General features: G+C 43.5%; 1 protein-coding gene across 3 annotated transcripts in view; it reads left to right on the top strand.

Annotated features, from left to right (window-relative positions):
* The window catches only part of LOC122790867 (receptor-interacting serine/threonine-protein kinase 3-like), a 652,441-nt gene that overhangs the window by 106,103 nt on the left and 523,734 nt on the right, over positions 1 to 22,604 (top strand). For 2 of the 3 annotated variants that reach the window (XM_044058527.1, XM_044058528.1), the window contains one exon: positions 14,780 to 15,104. The exons of the other annotated variant lie outside the window; for it this stretch is intronic. In XM_044058527.1, the coding sequence (XP_043914462.1) occupies positions 14,780 to 15,104 (325 nt within the window). The remainder of the gene's footprint in view (positions 1 to 14,779; positions 15,105 to 22,604) is intronic. 3 annotated transcript variants of the gene reach the window in all.

The raw sequence follows: 22,604 nt of genomic DNA, 5'->3' as shown, positions 1-22,604 counted from the left end.
TAAAGGTGGCAAGGGGTGCTCGAGTAGATTTTTTCAATGTTCTACCCTTAAAAATTATTTGTGGTACATGTCCGAACCTTGATCTTAAAGTAGGGTCTTCCTTAAGAATAACCCAGTTTTTACAAACTATATTTCTTATTTCTGTTATATCAGTCGAAAAAGTAGTTATAAAACTAGTTGCAAAGTTTGTTGCAACACTCAATTTAAAATTATTAAGAGATACTGTGTTATAACTTTCAAAGGAAACCAATTCAGTACTTACTGGGTTAGTAGACTTGTTTAATATGGGGCAAAATGACCAATATTCCTCTTATTTAGGACCTCCATTCTCAGTCTGTCAATAAGGTCAGCCTTTCTGTGTTGGAGGGAAGCCTTCTAGCTTGTCATTGGAAGTGGTAAGCACTAGGTAGCCTATCTACCATAAGAGGAGTTGTTTCTGGCCCAGAAATTGTAGTTTATTGGCTGTTTGGGCAGTTTTTTTCCATCTCTTTCAACTTTCTGGTTTAAAAGCCCCCGTTTACGCTTGTTTCCCGGCTTTCCTGTAACCAGTCTAATCCAGATACAGATTTGCTGTATCCAAGACTGTTTCTAAGCTTCTGAGAGGTGCCAAAGTCTGATCTTCAAAGTTTCCCTTAGATCTGCTAGTTCTCTCATCTCCTGCACTTTTACTAGCTTATTAGTCTAGCAGTTTACCATACCAGACTTCATGTAGCAATTATTGTAGCACACAAAAGTGCTACCAGCACTAAACGTTCTACAAGGAAACCGCTCCAGTACTTATTATTAATGCCCACCCCTCCAGGCATGTCTAAAGGTCAGTTCCCTGTGCTTTCTGCTATTAACCTGATGAACTTGGGCTTCCTGAGGTATTGTAGCAACTGCCTCATGTACGCAGACAACCCCTCTCCTCTTACCTCCCAACACTCAGACCTGCGAGATATGCACTTGTATATCCAAATTGGAAACCACGCACTCTCCAGCCAAGACCAGAAATAGCTAGTCAAGAGAAGAATGTCAACACTTGCACCACACCACATGGAACACACAGCCCTCCAGAACACACACCAGCACTGCCTTCACATAAAAACACAAATCACACACCCACCTTCGTGGAGGCTCTCAATAAAAATCTACCCAAACAGCAGAGACCGCCAAGGCAGAAACGCACTTGACCACCACAACACTAATCATGAGACATAGAACACTCCTAAATGGTGTGCCACTCAACCAAAGCCCCTAAGGCAAAACAGCATGCCCAGCACACTAGGCACAGGTGACTCGATAGTGAGGCACACTGATGTCCCACTCACTAGTTTGAATAAGGAGAAAGTAACAGTCAGCTGCCTGTCAGGTGTCAGGATCTGCCACATAAAGCACACACTCAGGTCCCTCAACAACAGGTAAAAATATGTCATTATACATGTGGGTGTGAATGACCGGAGACATACCTCCCTGTACTACATGAAAAGAGACATGTAGGAGCTCTTGGATTATGTAGCCAAAGCAGGTATGACCCTAGCCCTGAGCACCATCCTACCATCACCCAGAATTATACCACAGTACAAGCAGAAAATGATTGATTTCAACAATTGGCTAAGTTTCTGGTGTCATTCTAAGGGGATCCAGTATCTGCCTGGGATGACATGATTGACAAACCTCAATGCTTTGCCAAAGATGGCCTGCATATGTCACCCCTGGGCTTCTGGATACTGGCCAAGGCTCTTGCCACCCCATAGTGCCTTTTTTAGGCAGTGTTCCAAAGACCAAATTACCACCGTAACAGCTACAAACAAATGCAATCTGAGGGTCGTGCTACTCAATGCTAGAAGTCTAAATCTCAAAATGCACTCGCTCGAAGCACTCCTTAAAATGAACATCAACATTTGTGCTATAACAGAGACCTGGTTAAAGGCAGCAGAAAGCACCCCTGCACTACCAGGCTATAGCTCATTCCACACGTTTCGACTCCATAGACAGTGGTGTTTCCATATTCATAAAGGATGCGCACACTTCCACACTGGTAGCCCAACATAAAGCATTGGAGATACTTCAGCTGCAGCTAACATTGGGTAAGACAGCGATTCAGGTCGTAGCCTGTTATAGGTCCCCAGCCATGTCCCAAGACTCACATTCCACATTCCTAAGCACCCTGGAGAATATTATGGTCCAACCTAACACTCTCATACTGGGTGACTTCAACTACCCCTCCATTAACTGTTAAAACTACTCGTGTACCAATACACTTGCCTAACGTTTCCTGGAATTAATTAATTCCAGTGCCCTGGATCTTAACCCCACTAGAGGTAGCAACATTCTTGATCTGGTCATTGCTAATATGGGCGACCATTGCTCTACATCAGTAGTCAGCTCCTCCCTGGTTACATCCAACCACAGACTTAATCACCTTGGACACCCCCCCCCCCCCTGCAGAGGTAACCACCATGAAAAACTTCTCCAAAGCTAACTTTGGGCTCCTAAAAATATAGATGGCTAACTTCACGACACCCATGCAAATGGAGAATAGTTGCATGACTGCCGAATCATACACCAATGCACTGTACGAACACGTGCACAAATGCATGGATCTCGCCATACCCAATAAAACCAAGATGCTCTCCTCCAAAAAAAAAGAAGCCAATCTGGTGGTCCCCTGCCATAAACAAACTCTGCAACAGAAGGAGGAAACTGATGCAGAATAAGGTGAAGTTCCAAGACTAGAAAAACTCCCTTATCAGCCTCAACAAAAAGTTGAGATCCCTCATCAAATCTTCTAAAGCTAGCTATGAAAACAGAATTGCAGCAGAGAGTAAAGACAACCCCAAGGCCTTCTTTAGTTATGTAAAGAATTTCCACTGCAGTACCCAGGTCTGCTCTGACCTACTGCACAATGGTACCTCCTATACTCAGCCAACAGATATTGCCAATATACTGGCCGACAGATTCAGTGCCCACTGTACCCTTCCCCCCAAAGGACCAATCACAATGCCAATAGATTGCCAGGCACCCAGTATTACTGCTGCACAGGTTAAAACAGCATTGTCCAAGGCCAAGAATACAACTTCTATGGGACCTGACAATATTCCTGGCTGTGCTCTACATGAACTACAGAGTGAACTGGCACCTCACCTGTGTGCCATGTTCAGTTACAGCCTCACCTCAGGCTTTGTCCCTACTGAATGGCGCACTGCTATAGTCGCCTCTCTCCACAAAGGAGGAGTGACTACAGACCCTGGGAACTATCACCCCATTAGCCTGACAAGTCTGATATGCAAAGCTATGGAACGCATCCTCTCCTGTTTGATATCTACTTCTCAGACGTCCAGGCTAACATGAAGTGACTCTGGCTGACAAAGGTCGCAGACAGTTGCAAGTTGGGAGCCATTATTAACTCCCCAAGTGATGACATCCTACAGAAAGGCTTCACTGAGACAAATGACTGTTGTCAGAACCATGGCCTTAAGCTCATTGTCAAAAAATGTGTTGTCATCCTGTTTGGGAAAATCCCATTTCCCATGAATTACCACATCAGTGGTAGTCCACTGAAAACAGAAGGCGTTATACGAGATCTGGGAACACAGGTTGACAGCAACCTCTCTTTTGACCACCTCATTGCCACTGTGGTCAGTAAGTCCGTCTATGTGGCACATCTCTTTACTAAGGGTTTTGCATCCAGGAAGAAAGAGGTCATTGTCTTCCTCTACTCTTCCCCCATTAGGCCAGTCATCAAGTACAATGCCCCATTTGGCATGCATCTCACTAGACACCTGCAACAACTGGAGAGGCCACAAAAGCACCAAACAAAGAGGATCATAGGCCTTAAACACTTGTCCTGTATGGACAGACTAAAAAAACTCCAGCTATTCTCCGTCTCTGTATCGCCTACTTAGAGGCAATCTCTGCTTGACTTACAAGCCATGTTTGACCCAGCTCTGTCAGAAATGCTACATCTAAAGAAATCCCAATCCCTCCGCACCACATGCTCCAGACACCTCAGCCTCATTACCACAATCAACAGAATGTGCTGGAGGGACAGGTTCATAACCCAGAGACTGCCCATGCTATGGAATAGACTTCCCATACATATCAAACAGAGCACCTCACTGGCCCTCTTCAAGAGAAATTTGAGGAGTGGATGGGAAGTAGAAAATTCACTCCAGGGATCACTCCAGTGGCTCTACTTGACAAAGGCACTGGGAACTAAGGTCGGGTGGCACGATGCCAGGGTAATCCTATGGGGTAGGCTTGTAAAGGCTCCAGGGCCATTAGCCTAGTACACACCTATGAACTTCTGTATGTTTGTGTAAACATATATGTGCACAGTTAAAAAATTTAAGGCAGTTGTGCTTTGCTAAAACCTTATGTTCATAGGTTCATAGGTTCATAGTTTGGTACTAGGCTGTCGGCCCTAGGGCCAATACAAGCCTAGCCGTAACAATTCCCTGGCTATTTCTTCCCACACTATTTACTTCCTGGACCCCTGTTTAGCAGGGCGACTGACGTGATCCCCGGGGTGAATTTCCTTTCTCCCATCCAATCGTCAAGGTTCCTTTTGAAGATGGCCAAAGAGACGCTCTGCTTGACATGTATGTGCAGTCTATTCCAGAGTCTGGGGAGTCACTGGGTCAGGAACCTATCCCTCCAGCATGTTTTGTTTATTGTGATGACAAGGTTTAGATTCCTGGAGTGTGTGGCTCTGAGGGATTGGGATTTCTTTAAGTGTAGCATGTCCAACAGCTCTGGGTTTGACATGGCCTTGTATGTTAAGCAGAGATCGCCTCTGAGTAGACGATATGCGACAGTATAGCTGGAGTTTTTTAAGGCGGTCAGCATAGGGTATCTGCTTTAGTCCTGTGATTCTTTTAGTGAGGTATTTCTGTGGCCTTTCCAGTTGTTGCAGGTGTCTTGAGAGGTACATACCAAATGGGGCGTTGTGTTTTATAATGGGTCTAATGAGGGATGAGTACAGTGGGACAATGACCTCATTTTTTTCTGGATGAAAAGCCCTTAGTGATGAGGTGTGCCACTTAGAAGGATTTCTTGACTGTTGTGGCAATGTGGTTATCGAAGGTGAGACCACTGTACTGCCACCTATGTGGTAATTCACAGGTACATGTTTTTTCCCTAAGGGGATGACTATACATTTCTTGGCATTGAGCTTGAGCCCATGGCTATGGCACCAAGCATCTGTTTCTGTAAGGCCCTTTTGTAGAGTATCCATATAATTTGGAGATTAAATAATGGCTCCCAGTTTGCAGACATCTGCCAACTTTCTTAGCCAGAGTCTTTTAGTATTGGACTGTACTTCAAAGAAGTAGATGCCAAACAAGAGTGGTCCCAGGACTGAACCCTGAGGTACTCCACTTGTCACTGTGCCACTTGTTCAATGTAATTGAAAGTAGGGAAGTAGATGTGACATTTTAACTTTGGGAATAACTCCCCTTCACCACATCATTAACTGTAACATCCATTTTGTCTGTAATATTCAAGCCATTCTCCTTGATAAACTTTGACCATAGTCACTCAGCCAGCACTGTACATACCTTGCAGACTTCACTCCTATCTCTGCCTGTACTGTTTGTTAAGCTTCACAGGTGGCATGAACAAAGCTAAACATTGTATTAGCATTGTTGTGATGTAGTATTGGTGTGGTGACATTGGTGAATTAATTTTTGTTGAAGAATGAGTCATCCAAATGGCAAAAGTGACACTTTGGTAGTAGTGAGGAGAGAATAAGGAGTGAGGAGCCTTCACTATTCCATCTCATTTGTTTTTGACATTTTAAGTTTTTTTTTTAGTGCATAATAATACATATCTGAGAAAGTGCCATTACTTCAGCACTGTGTTTTTTATTTATTTTTTATTAAATATGTTTTTGTATTTTTGGTTTCCCTAAAGTGTTAGTTCATTTTGTTTATGTATTGTATCATGCACACTCCCGTATTAGCACTGCGGACTACAGTTGTGACGGTCATGATTCACTGAAACAGAATGCTTCTTTACAAAACTTTATTCATCCATTTCAAAAACAGTTGGTAGTACAGGAACAAAGCTGGTGTTGGGTGTTATATATTGCTATACAATATGTGTAAGAAGGTGACATTGGAAGGGCCCTTCTTTCACTCCAACCTCCCCATCCATTCATATAGGAAGTAGTTACTAGTTTGAACTGACCATGGATCATTGGGGGAGGGGCTTATCATGTCAGGATGCAAAATGTAGAATTCAGGGCCATTCTTCTTTTCTTGGAAATGAATTTTGCCCACCTAGACCCTGAGATAACCAGTTCTAAAAGACATGCCAGGTTTAACAGCCATAAAGAGAGCTCCTGTCTCAGGACAAGGGTGTTGGTTCTCCTCCAGGCTAGTATTCCTAGTCTCCACAGTAAATGGGAGTTTGAAGCCTGAACTCAGCCCCTCTAGGTTGAACAAATGTTTGGTGGTAAAGAAGATTTGTCTCTTCTGCTTCCAGGGGCACATAGTATCATTCTGGACATGAAGGATGCACTGCTGTGTAACCCCATTATTCAAAGAGCACAAACGACTGTTACTGTTTCTTGTGGAGTGGATCATTTCCCATTCACCTCCTTTTCCTTTGGGCTTTTAAGTGCTGCCAGGGTGTTTACAAATGCTTAGCTGCAGCTTTTGGCCTTTTCAAGCTACTAGGCATTCATATTTCTCTATATTCAATAGGTGTATATTTAGCTTGGGTCCAAGTTGGAGCTGAATATGCCTTTAATTACACTGCCCAGTGCTTCACCAAACTAGGAATATCTCTGAGTCTACAGATGTCCAGTGTCAGTTTCTTACAGACCAAATGTTTCCTAGAGACCATCCTAAACATATATTTTTAACAGTCCGCCCTCCTGAAAGAAAAAAAAAATGTGATGCTAACTTTTTTCTTTCCCCAAGGTGCCATACAAACATACAGTTTGAACCATTCTGAAGGGTACATGCCACATGTCATCTTTGATTCACATGATCCGTTTGGAGTTTGTAAGATGAGGAGCCTGCAGTGGTACCTCAAAAATCGGTAGTACAACTTCACTCCCTTGAAAGGGTAGTCCTTATCTCCCCCTACCCCATTATGGGCAACTTTGCTGATGAGTAACCGAGATAATGGCCAGTCCAAAGGTACTTATTATTAATCCCAAATGGTTGAGACAGTAAGCCAGACACCATTGACTTGGCTTGGGAGGCAAACATAAGTTCTCTGAGGATGCAAGGCTCTTGGAACAGTAGGGACAAAGCCAAGTCATGTTCTCTGCACTTCAGGTAACCAGACTAGTCTTACAAATAGGAATCATCAGGCTTGTTTATACCATACCATGGTGATTTGGTGTGTCGGCAAACAAGGGAGCAGTGACCGTCACTAAGGGTGCAGAGTTGTCAAATTGACCTGGGATCTGGATTAACTAAGGCTGCAGAGTTGCAGAATTTACCTGGGATCTGGATTAAAGTAAAACAACTGTCTTCGTCCTTCCTATATTCCATCTGCTCAGAATGCCTTAGTGGATTGCCCCAGCAGATCTACACTCAGTGCCCATGAGTAGAGTTAGAACTTTTTATGAACTCCCTCTTTGCTTTTCAGCACTCTAGAGTTAGATCTGTTTGCCTCCACTCAAAATTATCAGGTTCCAAACATTTGCATCACATACCCTTGCATGACCGCCCTTGCAGTGGATGCAGTCTCCCTGCTTTAGAGCAAAGATCTTCTGTATCTGCATGCTTTCCTTTCTCTCCCTTGATATACAAGGTTCTGGGGAAAGCTGTGGAGGCAGAGCCAACTCGTCGTGTATCACACAACCTTTCTGTCACAGCAGTAGAGAACTTAAGTGCACCTAGACCTAAAACACCTATGACTTACAGCATGAAAGATGGACTTTTCATTCTGCATTGCAAATCTTTTCCTGAAATGGTCCTGTACATCCACTAGAGACAAGAAAATCTACCACTACAAAATATTTTTTGTCAAAATGGACCAGATTTTCCAAATGGTGAAGATCCAGTGACATTCACTCCAGAGCAGCCACAGTCCAGCAACAGGACTGTGTTTAAGCTTCTGTGTCTGGTCATACCTTACATGGGCAAAAAGGAAGTTTCTTTGTTCACCAGTGAGAGTGGGGAGCTCTGAACAGCCTACCTGCCCTTGGAGGAGTGGTTTCTGCCCAGAAACTGTAGTTTTATTGGCCATTTTGGGCTAATTTCTATCTCTTTAATCTTTCTGATATAAAAAACTGCATTTGTGCGGTTTTGCGAGCCGGGCAGTGCTGGTGAGCTAGGGTTAAACTATTCCTGACTCCACAAAGTCTACTCTTCAGTTTTTCCCTTGGAACTAGACAAACCTTCAACTTTAGCACTCAAACCATTCATTTTACAGCCCAGCACTTGCTTAAAACTCATAATAAGCACCAAATACCCCTAGCACTAGTAACCCCCTTATACTGTCCAGAAGGACAAGGCTCTCTATTCGTCCACACCAGTCATTCAGAAAAACGGCTCACTCTACCTATTCAGGCATGTCCAACGGGCACTTTTCGGCGTACTCTCCAGTCAAACTGGTGAAGCTGGGCATTTTGAGGCAATGTTACAACTGCCTCATGTACACAGACAACCCTCTCCTCCTACCACCAAACACTAATATATGCAAGAGATGCAATTATATAGCCAGACTGGAGGCAAAGCTCTCTCAACCCCAGACTGTAACTGACTGTCAAGAGGAGAAGGGTAATACTAGCAACACACCACCAGTCTCACATAGACCTAACAAACCAACACAGGCAAATAACACACAAATATATGAAAACATACTCGGAGGCTCTAAATAAAAATCTGCAAAAGCAACAGAGACCTCCAAAGCAGACATCCAAGCAACCTCCACACCCCATCACCAACCATGAAACACATACTTCACATAATCAGTGTGCCATGTAATCACAGCCCTTAAGGCAAAATAACATGCCTAACACACTAGTGATAGGCGACTCTATAGTCAGGCACACTGATGTCCCACTAACTGGGCTGGACAAGAAGGTTGCAGTTAGCTGCCTGTCAGGTGCCAGGATCTGCCACATAACACAAGCACTCAGGTCACTCCAGAACAAGTACAAATACGACCCTGTCATTGTACATGTTGGTTTAAATGACCTGAGACGTACCTCCCTGGACTACATGCAAAGAGACATGGAAGAGCTCTCTGATCGTGTAGCCCAGGCAGGTATGACCCTGACCCTGAGTAGCATCCTACCCTCACCAAGAATAATACCACAGTATAAAGAAAAAATGATCAACTTCAACAATTGGCTAAGTTTCTGGTGTCATTCAAAGGGGATCCAGTATCTGTCTGCCTGGGATGACAAGCTCGACAAGCCACGTTGCTTCGCAAGAGATGACTTGCACCTGTCACCTTTAGGCTTTCGAATATTGGCAAAGGCTTTTGCCGCCCCCATAGTGCCTTTTTTAGGCAAGGCTCAAAAGACAAACCCACCACTGTAAATAGCACAAGTAACCAAAAACTGAGGGTAATGCTACTCAACGCCAGAAGTCTAAACCTCAAAATGCATGCACTCGAGGCACTCCTCAGTATGGATAACATTGATATCTGTGCAGTAACAGAAACCTGGTTTAAGGCTCCAGAGAGCACCCCAGCACTACCAGGCTACAGCTCATACCATACCTTTTGGCCACAGAACCAGGACCGAAACACAAAAGGCGGGGGTGTATCCATATTCATCAAGGATACTCTCACCTCCAGGTTAGTGCCGCAGAACGATGCATCAGAGATCATCCAAGTGCAACTAACAGTGGTCAAAAGTGCAATCCAAATTGTAGCATGGTACAGATCACCCACCATGACCCAGGACCCCCATTCCGCATTTCTGGAGACACTGGGAAATATGAAGGTCCTACAAAACACCCTAATACTGGGTGATTTCAACTACTGAAACATTAACTGGGAGAACTACTCAAGTACTAACTCCCTTGCCCAACGATTCCAAGAATTTATAAACTCGAATGCCCTGGATCAACTGGTCAACACCTCCACCAGAGGGAACAACATATTGGAACTGGTTATCACCAACATGGGCGACCGGTGTTCCACACCTGACGTCAACCCCTCGCTGGTTAGATCAGATCTTAGACTAATCATGCTGGATATTTACATTCTGCCCCCAACCCCAATCAAGGAAACCACCGTGAAAAACTTTTCAAAAGCAAACTTCACATTGCTTAAGACCGAGGTGGAAAGGTTCACAGCCCCCACGCCAATGGACAATGCTGTCCAAGCTGCTGAAATCTTTACAAAGGCACTTTATGATCATCTGCAGGAATGCATGGATCGTGGTAAACCAAGACTCACTCCTCCAAGAAAAGGAAACCAGTCTGGTGGACCCCTGCCATAAACAGGTTCTATAATAGGAGGAAACTAGTACAGATAAGAGCAAAATCCCTAGAAGGAAAGACATCCCTGATCAGTATCAGCAAGAAACTATGATCCCTCATTAAATCATCCAAGGCTAGCTTCGAAAGAAAAATTGCCAGGGACTCCAAAGATAACCACAAAGTGTTCTTTAGCTATGTCAAGAACCTAAGTGTAAACGCTCAGATCTGCTCTGAGTTGGTGCAGAATGGCACAAAATACACTGACCCGACTGATATTGCCAACATTCTGGCAGACGGGTTCAGTGCAAACGTCACATCCCTCTCACCCCCTAAAGGGCCCATAACCATACCAGAAGAATGTAAGACCCCAGCAATCACCGACACACAGGTTAAAACAGCCCTATCCAAAGACAAAAACACAGCCTCAGTGGGACTGGACGGTGTCCCAGGCTGTGTCATACAAGAGCTCCAAAGTGAACTAACCCCTCACCTAAACACACTGTTCAAACTCACTGTCTACAGGCTACGTACCCACAGAGTGGCACACAGCAACAGTTATCCCACTCCACAAAGGTGGTGCCACAACGGACCCTGGGAACTATCGCCCTATAAGCCTGACTAGCCTGGTCTCTAAAGCTATGGAGCGTATCATCATGGAACTCATTAACAGAGACACTGGGAACCTCCAAACTTTGGACCCCACCCAGTTTGGCTTTGTTAAGGGCAGATCATGCCTCCTAAACCTGGTGGACTTCTTTGAGACGGTTACCAAGGCATTAGATGAGGGTAAGGAAGTCCACACAGCCTACCTAGACCTCGCAAATGCTTTCGACACCATTCCCCATTCTGGTATTATAGACAAACTCACCAACTTGAACGTTGACCCCTACATCACGAGATGGGTTGCAAATTGGCTCACAGACAGAACCCACATTGTAAGAGTTGCAATCTCTAGGTCCGACATTAAACCAGTTACAAGTGGCGTCCCCCAGGGCTCATTCCTAGGACCCCTGCTGTTTGGTATATACTTCTCAGAGGTACAGGCAAACACAGCAGGACTTTGGCTGACCAAGTTTGCAGACAACTGCAAACTAGGGGCCATAATTGATTCTTCGGCTGATACAGACACCCTTCAGAAGGGTCTCACTGAGATGGATACCTGGTGTCAAAATCATGGCCTCAAGCTGAATGCCAAAAAGTGCATAGTCATCCCCTTTGGAAAAAAAAGTACCCCCCGAACTACCACATAGGTGGTAGTCCCCTAAATACAGAAAAAGTAATAAGGGATCTGGGGACCCAAGTAGATAGCAAGCTTTCCTTTGATAATCATATTGCCAAGGTGGTTAGAAAATCCTTCTACGTGGCCCACCTAATCTCAAAAGGGTTCTCATCTAGAACAAAGGAGGTAATTGTGCCCCTCTACTCAACACTTATTAGACCCATTTTAGAATACAACGCCCCATTTGGGATGTACCTTACAAGACACCTGCAACAACTGGAAAGACCACAAAAGTACCTCGCCAAGAGGATTACTGGCCTCAAACAGATGACCTGTGCAGCCCGACTAAAGAAACTCCAGCTGCACTTGGTTGCATACTGCTTACTCAGAGGTGATCTCTGCTTGACATACAAGGCCATTTCCAACCCAGAATTGATGGATATGCTCCACCTAAAAAAAAAAAAAAAAAAAGATCCCTGAGAGACGCATGCTCTAGGGATATAAACCTTACCACAGCAATAAATAGGATGTGCTGGAGGGATAGATTCCTGACCCAGAGACTCCCCATGCTTTGAACAAGATTCCATTATACATCAGGCAGAGCCCCTCACTAGCATTCTTCAAGAGAAACCTTGACGGGTGGATGGGGAACAGAAAATTTACCCCTGTGATCACTGCAGTGGCTCTGCTGGACAGAGACGCAGGGAACTAATGGCTCTACTGGTCAGAGGCACAGGGAACTAATCTAAGGGGGTGGCAAAAGCCAACATATTCTGGCTAGGCTTATAAATGCCCTTGGGCAGATAGCCTAGTACTTACCTATGAACCTATTGCATTTTTTTCTTCATTCATTTGAGAAGGGCCTTTTTATGTATCTGTTAAGGGATGGTTCTATATTATATTATTGACCATGTAAATGTTCAACACTGGGAACATGGATCACACAACACTGAGGCTGGAAAACAATGAAATGTTGCAGTAACTGCCTGAGACAGAGGTACAGTGAGGATTGGGGCTTTGCCCTCTCCTGGCTGTAGTACAGTCTTGGAGTTGGTTTATATAATTAGCAGGGTTGGATTGCCCCCAGCAGAAAAGATGTTTTAGATATATTTTGTTGACAGTCAGTGTTTATTGGTCGATGTACTATTTGTGAGTTCGAGAATATGATGTAGATCCATTAAGGGACATCTATAAGCCATTTCAGCCTGCTTGCCATTAGAGCTGCCTTTAGCTACTATACATTTAATAAAGAAAAGGGTTTTACATTTAAGAACACAAAGTAAGATGGTACCTCTTCCCTGGGACATGAATATTATTTTGGAAAACTGATGGCTTACACTATTTGTCCTTGCAGCCTTGGCCACACTACTCCTCAAAGCCATTTACTTAGCTAAAAGGATCTTAGAATGAGAGTTGCAAGCCCTTACATGCACAGTATCATACATGATATTCCACTCAGAAAGACAGGGTGGCCTGTAGGATCAATCCCTCCTTTATGCCTAATGTGGTCTCAGAAATAGCTATTAATCTGGCCGTTCTTCCATTATTTTTTCCAAACCTGAAAAACAAGTGGGAAGATCTTGCATCTTTTGGATATACATAGACAAGTATTAATTTACTTACACAGTACAAAGGATTTTAGGCAAACAAGGAAAACTTTTTTTCTAAACAAATCCTGTCCAAATGGTTGGTAGATTGAGTTGTGTGACTGCCACAGAAAAACGTTTACAAGGTAAGATTAGACCACCATCCATAAGGACAACTTCCACTAATGCAGCCTTCTTTTAGGAATGTCTCAACACAAAGTACTTGCTAAGCAGCAAGGATTTCTACTACAGCAGTGATCATTATGATGAGCACAGTACAGTAGTGTAAATGTGCTCGCTACATCTATGGTGTTTGAATACAGCAACTGCTGCAGTATAGGCTCCCTTCTTCCAGCCTCCCCATCTGCTTCTGTTTTCATACTGTTTTAGAAAGAGAATATCTTTGTTCCTTTGGGGGGGGGTGCCCTGTCCATATGCATGTCAGATTTGTTCCTAGAGCATTACATATTTCAGCTCACTACTTGGCTGTTAGAACCACACTTGTTCGTGACTTAAACTGAAGATGGTTTGGTGCCTCCCCCTTATTACTTTATGTCCCACCAACATCCTTGAAGTGAGGAAGTAAGTCCCTATGTGGGGACGTCTGACAATTCAGGACGTCAGGCCTGATGATCAGACAACCACCTATGATGTAGTCCTGCATGTTATGATTCATACTGCATTAATGATTTTACTTAAATAACTAAAGTTATTGCGAGTATGCCTATGTAATTGTATTATCCTCTTGGCTGATTTGCTGTGTTCCACAACATTACATATTTCAGGGTGCGACTTTACACTCTTTTTCCCTCCAAAAGAGCATTGCCTATTTCTGTTGGACAAATACACCAGTATAGAGATTGCAGTTTAACACCAATATTATAGATACTCTGCAAGTCTGCAGCTGTGCAGACAAGGTTATAAACCTGTGTGCTCCAAATCACATCTTGTTGGTTAGTACTTGCACACCCAAGGGGGGCTGTCTTTTACATCTTGTAAAGAGCCTGAATTAAAAAAAGAGCTTTAGTATAAGAAATTGAATAAGAAAATGATTGTTTAACATATTTTCATGATATTGTTTTATTAATTAACTATTGTTGCTTAATAGTCTAGACTCTACAAATCCTTTATCTGAATGAACTGAAGTTTTCCTTATTATTTATATTAACTTTTAAGTTACTTTTATCAAAGTCGTGTCTTTGGAGGTTGATGTAACTTTTTATGTTGCATATTCTGATCTGACATTCTTTTGATTTGCTGCTTTTAGCACATACTGTTTACTCTGTTCCAAGATTAAAAATGTGTGCATGAGAAGTATCGCTGACTGAAGTTCCTGAATGTGAATTAATGTAAGTATATGACTTATTTTCTTATCTGTCTTTGTCTCCTGCATTACCCTTTATCACGTTCCTGTCCCTCTTCCCCCTTTTCTGTCTCTTCCATTTAATTTTCCCACCTCTCTCTCTTTCCCCATCTCTTTCCTTCTCCCTCTGTCTTCTCCTTTGTCTTTTTCTCTTCTTCCTTATGTCTCATCTCTCTGTCTGCCCCCTCTTTTCTCACCCTCCTTTTTTCCACCCCCCCCCCCATCATCACAGGATTGATATTCAGAATGCAGACGTTTTGCTTGCAGAGGCACGTATGATGAACCGAATCCGGTTCCAACACGTGTTGCGTATGCTTGGCATTTACCAGGAAAAGATGCAGGATACCCTCAAACTAGGCATTGTAATGGAGTACATGGAAAATGGATCACTCAGCAGCCTTCTTGTGAAAGTGGTTCCAGTACCGTGGGCTCTCCGGTTTCGCATCCTGTATGAAGTGGCGCTTGGGATGAACTACCTGCATGGGCTGGACCCACCTCTTCTGCATCTAGATCTGAAACCTAGCAACATACTTCTAGATGAAAGCTTCCATGTTAAGGCAAGTATCATGTAGCTGTACATGAAATCATCACTGTTTTTGTTTCTGTTTGGGAATACCTGTAGAAATGTGTACCATCAGCAATTGTACTACCACTCTTGCTGAAATGCATTTCATTATGGTTCTGCAGTGACTGAAATTTGATTCAGCGTTTTAGCATTTTCAATTAAATAGTAGTTTGTAATAGTTTGGTCAGATAAAGTTGAACGAGTCATGCATGGGAGAAATAAACAGAAAGGTAGGCCAAGAAGCAGGAAAGAATCTGAGTCTTTTGGGACCAGACTAGATTAAGGTGAGATGGAGTAAATGGAAAACATTTGTTCAGACATGAGATCCAGACAAACGTAATGTTAAAAAGAGCTGTGTGCCTGTGTTACAGTTGTTCTTGTTTTGGCTGGAATTTATTTGTAGTATGTCCTTTCAAGAGTCAGCCAATTACTTTGCACCCCTGCCTCATTTGGGTTCCTGTTAGAACTCCGAACGCTTGAAATGTCGAATGTCATATGCTCAACACCATATGATCGACATTTCAAGAGTTTGAAGGTTAAACGTAACAGCACAGTTCGGTGCAGAATGGGAGAATTTCCCTTTTCTGAACTGAAGTGCGATCTCGGGGTTGGTTTATTTAAGTAGGGGGGATGTGCACCATTAAGGTAAGATGTTCTTCATTCCACATTGCTGCAGTCCTAACCATTGGGTAGTCCGCTGTCCAGTCGGCCCGAATACCAAAGTATATGGCTGACGTCGGTCAAGGCGCATTAGACTGACGTCAGGACGTCAGGGTACTAATGCGCATGACCGACGTCATATCCTCAGTCTTTTGCCGCATGGTCGATGCAGAAGCAGTTTTGCGAGTGCAGGTTGGCGTTCTGAAATATTTCCGAAGTCGGAGTTTCAGACCGAATCAAAGTTGGCTAAGTACCCGTTGGGGAACATTTTGGTTTTTCTTGCCTCAGTATTTAACGGATGTCAGAAAAAGTGAATAACTGTATTTCTTGTGGGAAACAGATACCTCATAGGGATTACCATACTTTGTGTATACCTTGTTTAGGGCCTGAGCACGGCGTTGTTGGTTGCCGCTCTTGTGCTAGATTTAACAAACGCACTATTAAGAGGAGGTTAGACTGTGCCAGGTTAGTGTTTGGGAAGCGGTGTAATTACAAAATGCCGTCGGATGCTCCGACGCCCGCTTCGTCCAAAAAGCGCAAGGACAAAACAGCAAAGCCTAGGGTTGATGAACCGGCAGTCCCGGACGTCGGTTCTTTAGAAAACTCAGTGGAGCCAGAGGTTTTGCCAGGAGTTTCTTTAGAGTCTCAGGCAGAGACTTTACTGTTACAGGATGTGCCCTCTCAGGAGGTAGGCCAGGCTGAGGGGGCTTCTCAGGTAACTGTTCTTCCTTCTCTTCCCAAGGTAGTTAGAGCTTCTCCTACTGTTTCCAAAACTTCTTTGAGAGGTAGGCCAAGTTCAGCTTCAGTGGGGGCTTCTCCTAGCACTTCAGGTTCTGTGCCTAAGAAACATATGCTTAAAATGGCAGAAGATTTAATTACTATGATTAGAGGCTCTATGCCCCCTCCTGATAAGAGGCCTCGGGTGGAACCGGAGTTTGAGAGTTTTGAGCGGTGTTCAGAGGCTTCTGAGTCTTCTGTGGAAGACTTGCAGGAGTATCCTCCTTATTCTGATTCTGATGTGGATGATTCCACTCCTACAGCTTCTCCTCCTGAGGATTTCTCATTTTCAGAGACTCTGCATTCCATGAGGGAGCACTTTAAATGGGAAGGCCAAGATTACTCTGATTCAGGAAAAGGCTTAGGGAATTCTTATTTTACCCCAGCATAGGCCCTTAGCTATACCTCCTGTGTTGAATGTGGTGGAAGATGTTTTGCAGAGGCTTCCCTGAACCCTGATTCTTTGCCTCCTGCCCCTGTTAAGCCTGATAGGTACTATAGGGTGCCTGAAGCTCATAAGTATCTGTTTAAGAGTCCTAGGGCAGACCCGAAACTGTTTCTCAGGGGCCTAAGGGTGTTAAGGCCTCTGTTGTTAAAAATCCTGTTCCCACTGATAAAGAGGCAAGGGCTTTGGATAGGTGGGGAAAGAAAGTGTATACTTCTTCCACTTTAGCCATGAGAGCGTTGAATTGTCAGTTTCACATACTAAAATATCAAAATTATCTCCTTTCACAATTGAAATCTAAGGTGGATGCTTTGGCGGAAGGTATAGAGTGTAAAGAATTGCTGGATTTAGTTCATGTGTCTGAACAAGTGGGTAAGCATTCTTTGCAATGTGGTTTTGATGCTGTGCAGGCCTCCTCGAGGGTGGCTGCCACTAGTTCTGTTCTTCGCAGGCATGCCTGGTTGAGGGATCAGAATTTAGCAGAACATGTTAAGACTAGGATTTTAGATGCTCCTTTACAGTCTGATGTGTTATTTGGTTCGCCTGTGGAAGCAGTTTTAAAGAAAATGGAGGACAAAGCTAAGTCTATGCAAACTGTTAAAGATTTTTTGCAGGTGCAGCCACCGAAGTTTAGTAGGAATTGGCCTACTAAGGGATGGACATATCCTGCTTATGATTCCCAGTCTAGGGGTAGGTCTAGACGTGGTAGGGGCAGAGCTCAAGGTTCTTTTGGCCTAGAACAGGGGGTTCACCTGCTCAGCCTTCTGGTGAGGGCAGGGGTCAGTCCTTTCGTAAACAGACCCAATGACCTACCTTTTCAGCTGCCAGTAGATTCTCGTCTGGCAGCTCCTTTGGGAGGAAGACTGTCTCTTTTCAAAGAAAATTGGGATTTAATCACTCAAGACAGATGGGTGTTGGATATCATTCACCACGGTTACAGGTTTTATTTCCATACATTGCCCCTTTCAAAGGCATGCCAGACGTTCCCCCTCCACAAAGGAAAGAGGCTCACAAGCAAATTTCTTTGTTACTCCAAATAGGGGCTATCCAGCCAGTCCCTGTACCAGAAAGGGGCCTAGGATTTTATTCTCGCCTGTTCCTAGTTCCAAAGAAGGGGAACACGTGGAGACCAATTTTGGATTTATCTATCCTCAACACTTATCTGGACATTCCCAAGTTCAAGATGTTGGCGTTACAACAGCTTTTACCTCTGCTGGGCAAAGATCATTGGATGGTAACTTTAGATCTCAAGGAAGCTTACCTTCATGTGCCTATAAGACTAAGTTGCAGGAAGTATCTGCGTTTCGAGCTGGAAATTCTCATTATCAGTTCTCTGCATTGCCCTTTGGCTTATCTACTGCCCAGAGTATTCACAAAGGTTCTGGCTCCAGTGATAGCTTACTTCAGGCTGAAAGGAATTCACATCTATCCTTACTTGGGCGACTGCCTGATTCTGGCTCAAGAAAAGGAAGACCTTCTACAGCATCTGGAATATGTCATAGCAGTGCTAAGATGCCTAGGGTATTCTGTGAGCGAAATAAAGTCCAGTCTAGTACCCTCTCAAGACATGTGCTTTCTGGGTGTGAGACTGAATACAGCAGCCCAGATGGCCTTTTTAACCCCGGACAAACAAAAGAATCTTTCCAGTTACTTCCATCAACTATCTCTTCAGTCCGGGCTGACTGCAAGGACAGTCCTTCAAGCCTTAGGGTTCATGGCATCTTGTATTCTGGTGCTTCCCAATGCCAAACTGCATATGAGGAAGCTGCAATGGTATCTCAAAAATGTGTGGTCACTGCACTGCCAGGTTTTGGACACTGTCATTCAAATAATACCTTGCATTCAAAAAGAATTTTTGTGGTGGGCTCAGGAATGTCACCTAAACAAGGGACTCTCTGTGACCCGACCAGAGGCGAGTCAGATTTTAACGACAGATGCCTCGGACATAGCTTGGGGAGCTCATCTAAATGGAATGTGGATACAAGACAAGTGGCCTGCCAGACTACAGCATCTACATATCAATATGAAGGAGATGTTAGCAGTTCAGTTTGCATTAATGGCTTTCAAGGAGTTACTTCTTCCTGGGCAGGTGTTGATTCTAACAGACAACACAACTGTCATGTGGTACATCAACAAACAAGGGGGAACACATTCTTATCCTCTATGCAGGCAAGCAATGATTTTATGGGAGACTGCGCTCAGCTTGCAACTAACTCTTCAAGCAAAGGTTTCTGCGGGAGCACAGAACTCCTTAGCAGATGTGTTAAGCAGGCAAATCATGGATCCCCACGAGTGGAAACTGGATCTTCATGTATTTCAGAAATTGACAGTGTCATGGGAACTCCAGACATAGATCTGTTAAACTTCTCCACTAAACCACCAGCTGCCAAAGTTTTGCACAAAGGGTTTCATCACACAGCTTGGTAAGTGGTCGCTCTTTCTTTCAGTTGGAAAAATCTTCATGTGTATGCCTTTCCACCTCTCCCTCTTCTCCCAAAGGTGCTCCTAAAGATCAGACAAGACAAGCCAAGGATGATTTTAATAGCTCCAGATTGGCCTCGGCAACACTGGTACCCACTTCTAAGGAGTCTGGTAAGGAAGCCTCCATGGCCTTTACCATTGATTCCACACCTGTTATCTCAGAGGACGGTCACCTGCTCAATGTCAAGCTTCAATCTCTTCATCTAACAGCCTGGCATATTCTGTTTTGAAACACAGCAGGTCTCAACTTCCTCAACAAGTTTTAAATGTGATTATGGAAGCTAGAAGACCTAGTACAAGGAAAGTGTGCAGAAAAATGGAAGAGATTTTTATTTTGGAGTGCAGCAAAGAATTTGGAGATTTCTGAGCCTAATTTGAGTGTGGCTCTTCAATACCTTACTGAGTTATTGGACAAAGGTTTGTCCTTCTCTTCCATTAAAATTCATGCTGCAGCAATTTCAGCTCACTATGATTGTGACCCACCATTGTTTTCACATCCTTTGTTCAAGCAGTTTCTTAGAGGGGCAAAGAATATAAGACCCCCGCGTAGAGCTCCTACTCCTGCTTGGGATCTCAATTTTGTGTTGGAAAAACTTACTCTACAACCTTTTGAGCCTGCGGCTACTGCTGAGTTAAAATACTTGTCATGGAAGACTGCTTTTTTGTTGGCCATTACTTCTGCAAGAAGGGTTTCTGAGTTGCAGGCCCTTATGGCAGTAGAGCCCTTTTGATTTTCCATAAGGATAGAGTATCATTACGTACTAATCCTTCCTTTATGCCTAAGGTGGTTTCTAGTGTGGCTTTAAACCAAACTATTCATTTGCCTACTTTCTATGCAGATCCCCAAAACAAGGGAGAAAAGATTTTGCACACTTTAGATGTACATAGGCAGTTACGTTATTATTTAAGCAGGACTAAGGATTTCAGGCAGTCTCAGCAGTTGTTTGTTTCTTTTGCCTTGACTTCTCAGGGCAAGCCTGTGTCTAAGCAAACTATTTCTAAGTGGATTGGGTTTTGCATTTCATTTTGTTATTCCCATCATGGCAAGGAGATTCCGGCTGGGATTAGGCCTCATTCCACAAGGGCTACTGCCACTTCAACAGCATTTCTCAGGGGGGTGGCAACTAAGGATATTTTGGAGGCAGCTACTTGGAGTTCAGTACATACTTTCTCTAAGCATTATCACCTTCCTCTCTACTCTAAATCTAGGGCTGGTTTTGCAACAGCTATTTTGCAAGGCATGTTGACAGCTCCTGCTTCCTTATGATTTGCCAGCCTCCCTTACCTCTGCTTTGGGATTCTACCCAATGGTTAGGACTGCAGCAATGTGGAATGAAGAACATAGTACAGTTTTGTACCTACCATAAATGTAGATGTTCGAGGATCCACATTGCTGCAGTCAATACCCTCCCTCCTTCCCCTCTGTGTTTAGGGGTTGTGGTGTGGGTTAGGCTATATTCTTGTGCATTTGTATATATTGTATATATGTTTGGTGCAGGGTTTTGTTGGTGTTTTGGTTTGGGCCTTGTCTTTTAGGGCCTTCTGACATCTGGGGCAAGAAAAGACTGAGGATATGGCGTCGGTCATGCGCATTAGTACCCTGGCGTCCTGGCGTCAGTCTAATGCCTTGACCGACGTCAATATACTTTGGTATTCGGGCCGACTGGACAGCGGACTACCCAATGGTTAGGACTGCAGCAATGTGGATCCTCGAACATCTACATTTATGGTAGGTACAAAACTGTACTTTTTTTTTTTTTTTTTTTGTTTTGTTATATATTCCAACTTTTAAACTTCGATCATATGTTGTCGAACATATACGATTCGAAGCTTTGAAAGTTCAAATATGTACTATAGACCCCCCCCCTCCCATCTAGCCTTTAGTTTCACTTCATAGTAGTCCAAGAGTTTTTGTTGTAGTTTTTCATTGAATTTTTTTAAAAATATGTTTACAGGAAAATCCATATTTAAGCAGCAAGCTACCATTAATGCATATGTGACATGTTTAGGTATGATATATAGATAAATCCATAGTTATGTCAAACAGTACAGAACTCTTAATACTGATAACTTTCCTTAGTTATGCAACAGAATATACGGGCACTAAGTAGAGACCTCACATATCAGCATCTAGGTCTCCTGTGTTAACTTTCTTATTACTTTCCACTGAAATATCAATAACTAGCTGGGTGAAAACTAATATAATTCAACAATAATGTCTGTTGAAAGAATACCAGTTAATTACATTACTCAGCATCCTTTTGTTTTGTCTTTGTGATATTACAAGTAAAGAATAAACAATGTGGATATAAGCTGGGAAGTTTAAGTTGGAAGAAAGTGAAAAAAAAATGGAAGAATATGGGAGAAACTGTATTTTAATGTATAATAATCTGATTAGAGATCCTTAAATTATCAATTCCTAGACAAGGTAAATCTGCACAGAGGCATACCTAATCATAGTTTCATAGTTTAGTACTAGGCTGTCTGTCCTGGGGCATTTGCAAGCCTAGCCCTAGAGATGTGGCTTTCACCACCCCATGTAGTGGTACTAAGGTGTACAGAATACATTTAGAATACTGTGCCTTTGTCTAGTAGTGACACATTGAAGACCCCCTTACTTATTAAAATTAGTTTGCTGTGCCTCTGTCAAGTAGTGACACAGGGGTGACCCCCGGGGTAAACCTACGATCTCCCATCCACTCGTCAAGATTTCTCTTGGAGAGTCAGTGAGGGGCTCTGCCTAACATGAACTGGGATTCTGTTCCAGAGTATGGGAAGCCTCTGAGTTATGAATCTGTCCCTCCAGCATGTTCTATTCATGTTTGTACTGAAGTTTAAATCTTTGGCTCTCGTGGTTCTTATGGATTTGGATTTTTTGAGGTGGAGCATGTCCATCAATTCCTGGTTGGACATGGCCTTGTACGTCAGACACAGATCACCTCTGAGCAGGCGGTATGCTACTGAATAGAGCTGGAGTTTCTTTAGCCTGGTAGCATATGACATATGTTGGAGACCCTTGATCCTCTTGGTGAGGTACTTCTGGGGTCTCTCCAGCTGTTTTAAGTGCCAGGTGAGGTACATACCAAATGGGGCATTGTACTCAATCATGGGCCTGATAAGGGAGGAGTA

The sequence above is a fragment of the Protopterus annectens genome, chromosome 16.part0, assembly GCF_019279795.1.
Source record: "Protopterus annectens isolate FY-2018-M chromosome 16.part0, PAN1.0, whole genome shotgun sequence".
NCBI classification, from domain to species: domain Eukaryota; kingdom Metazoa; phylum Chordata; order Ceratodontiformes; family Protopteridae; genus Protopterus; species Protopterus annectens.
The sequence above is the reverse complement of the archived record's forward strand: the minus strand, read 5'-3'. Positions and strand labels throughout refer to the sequence as shown.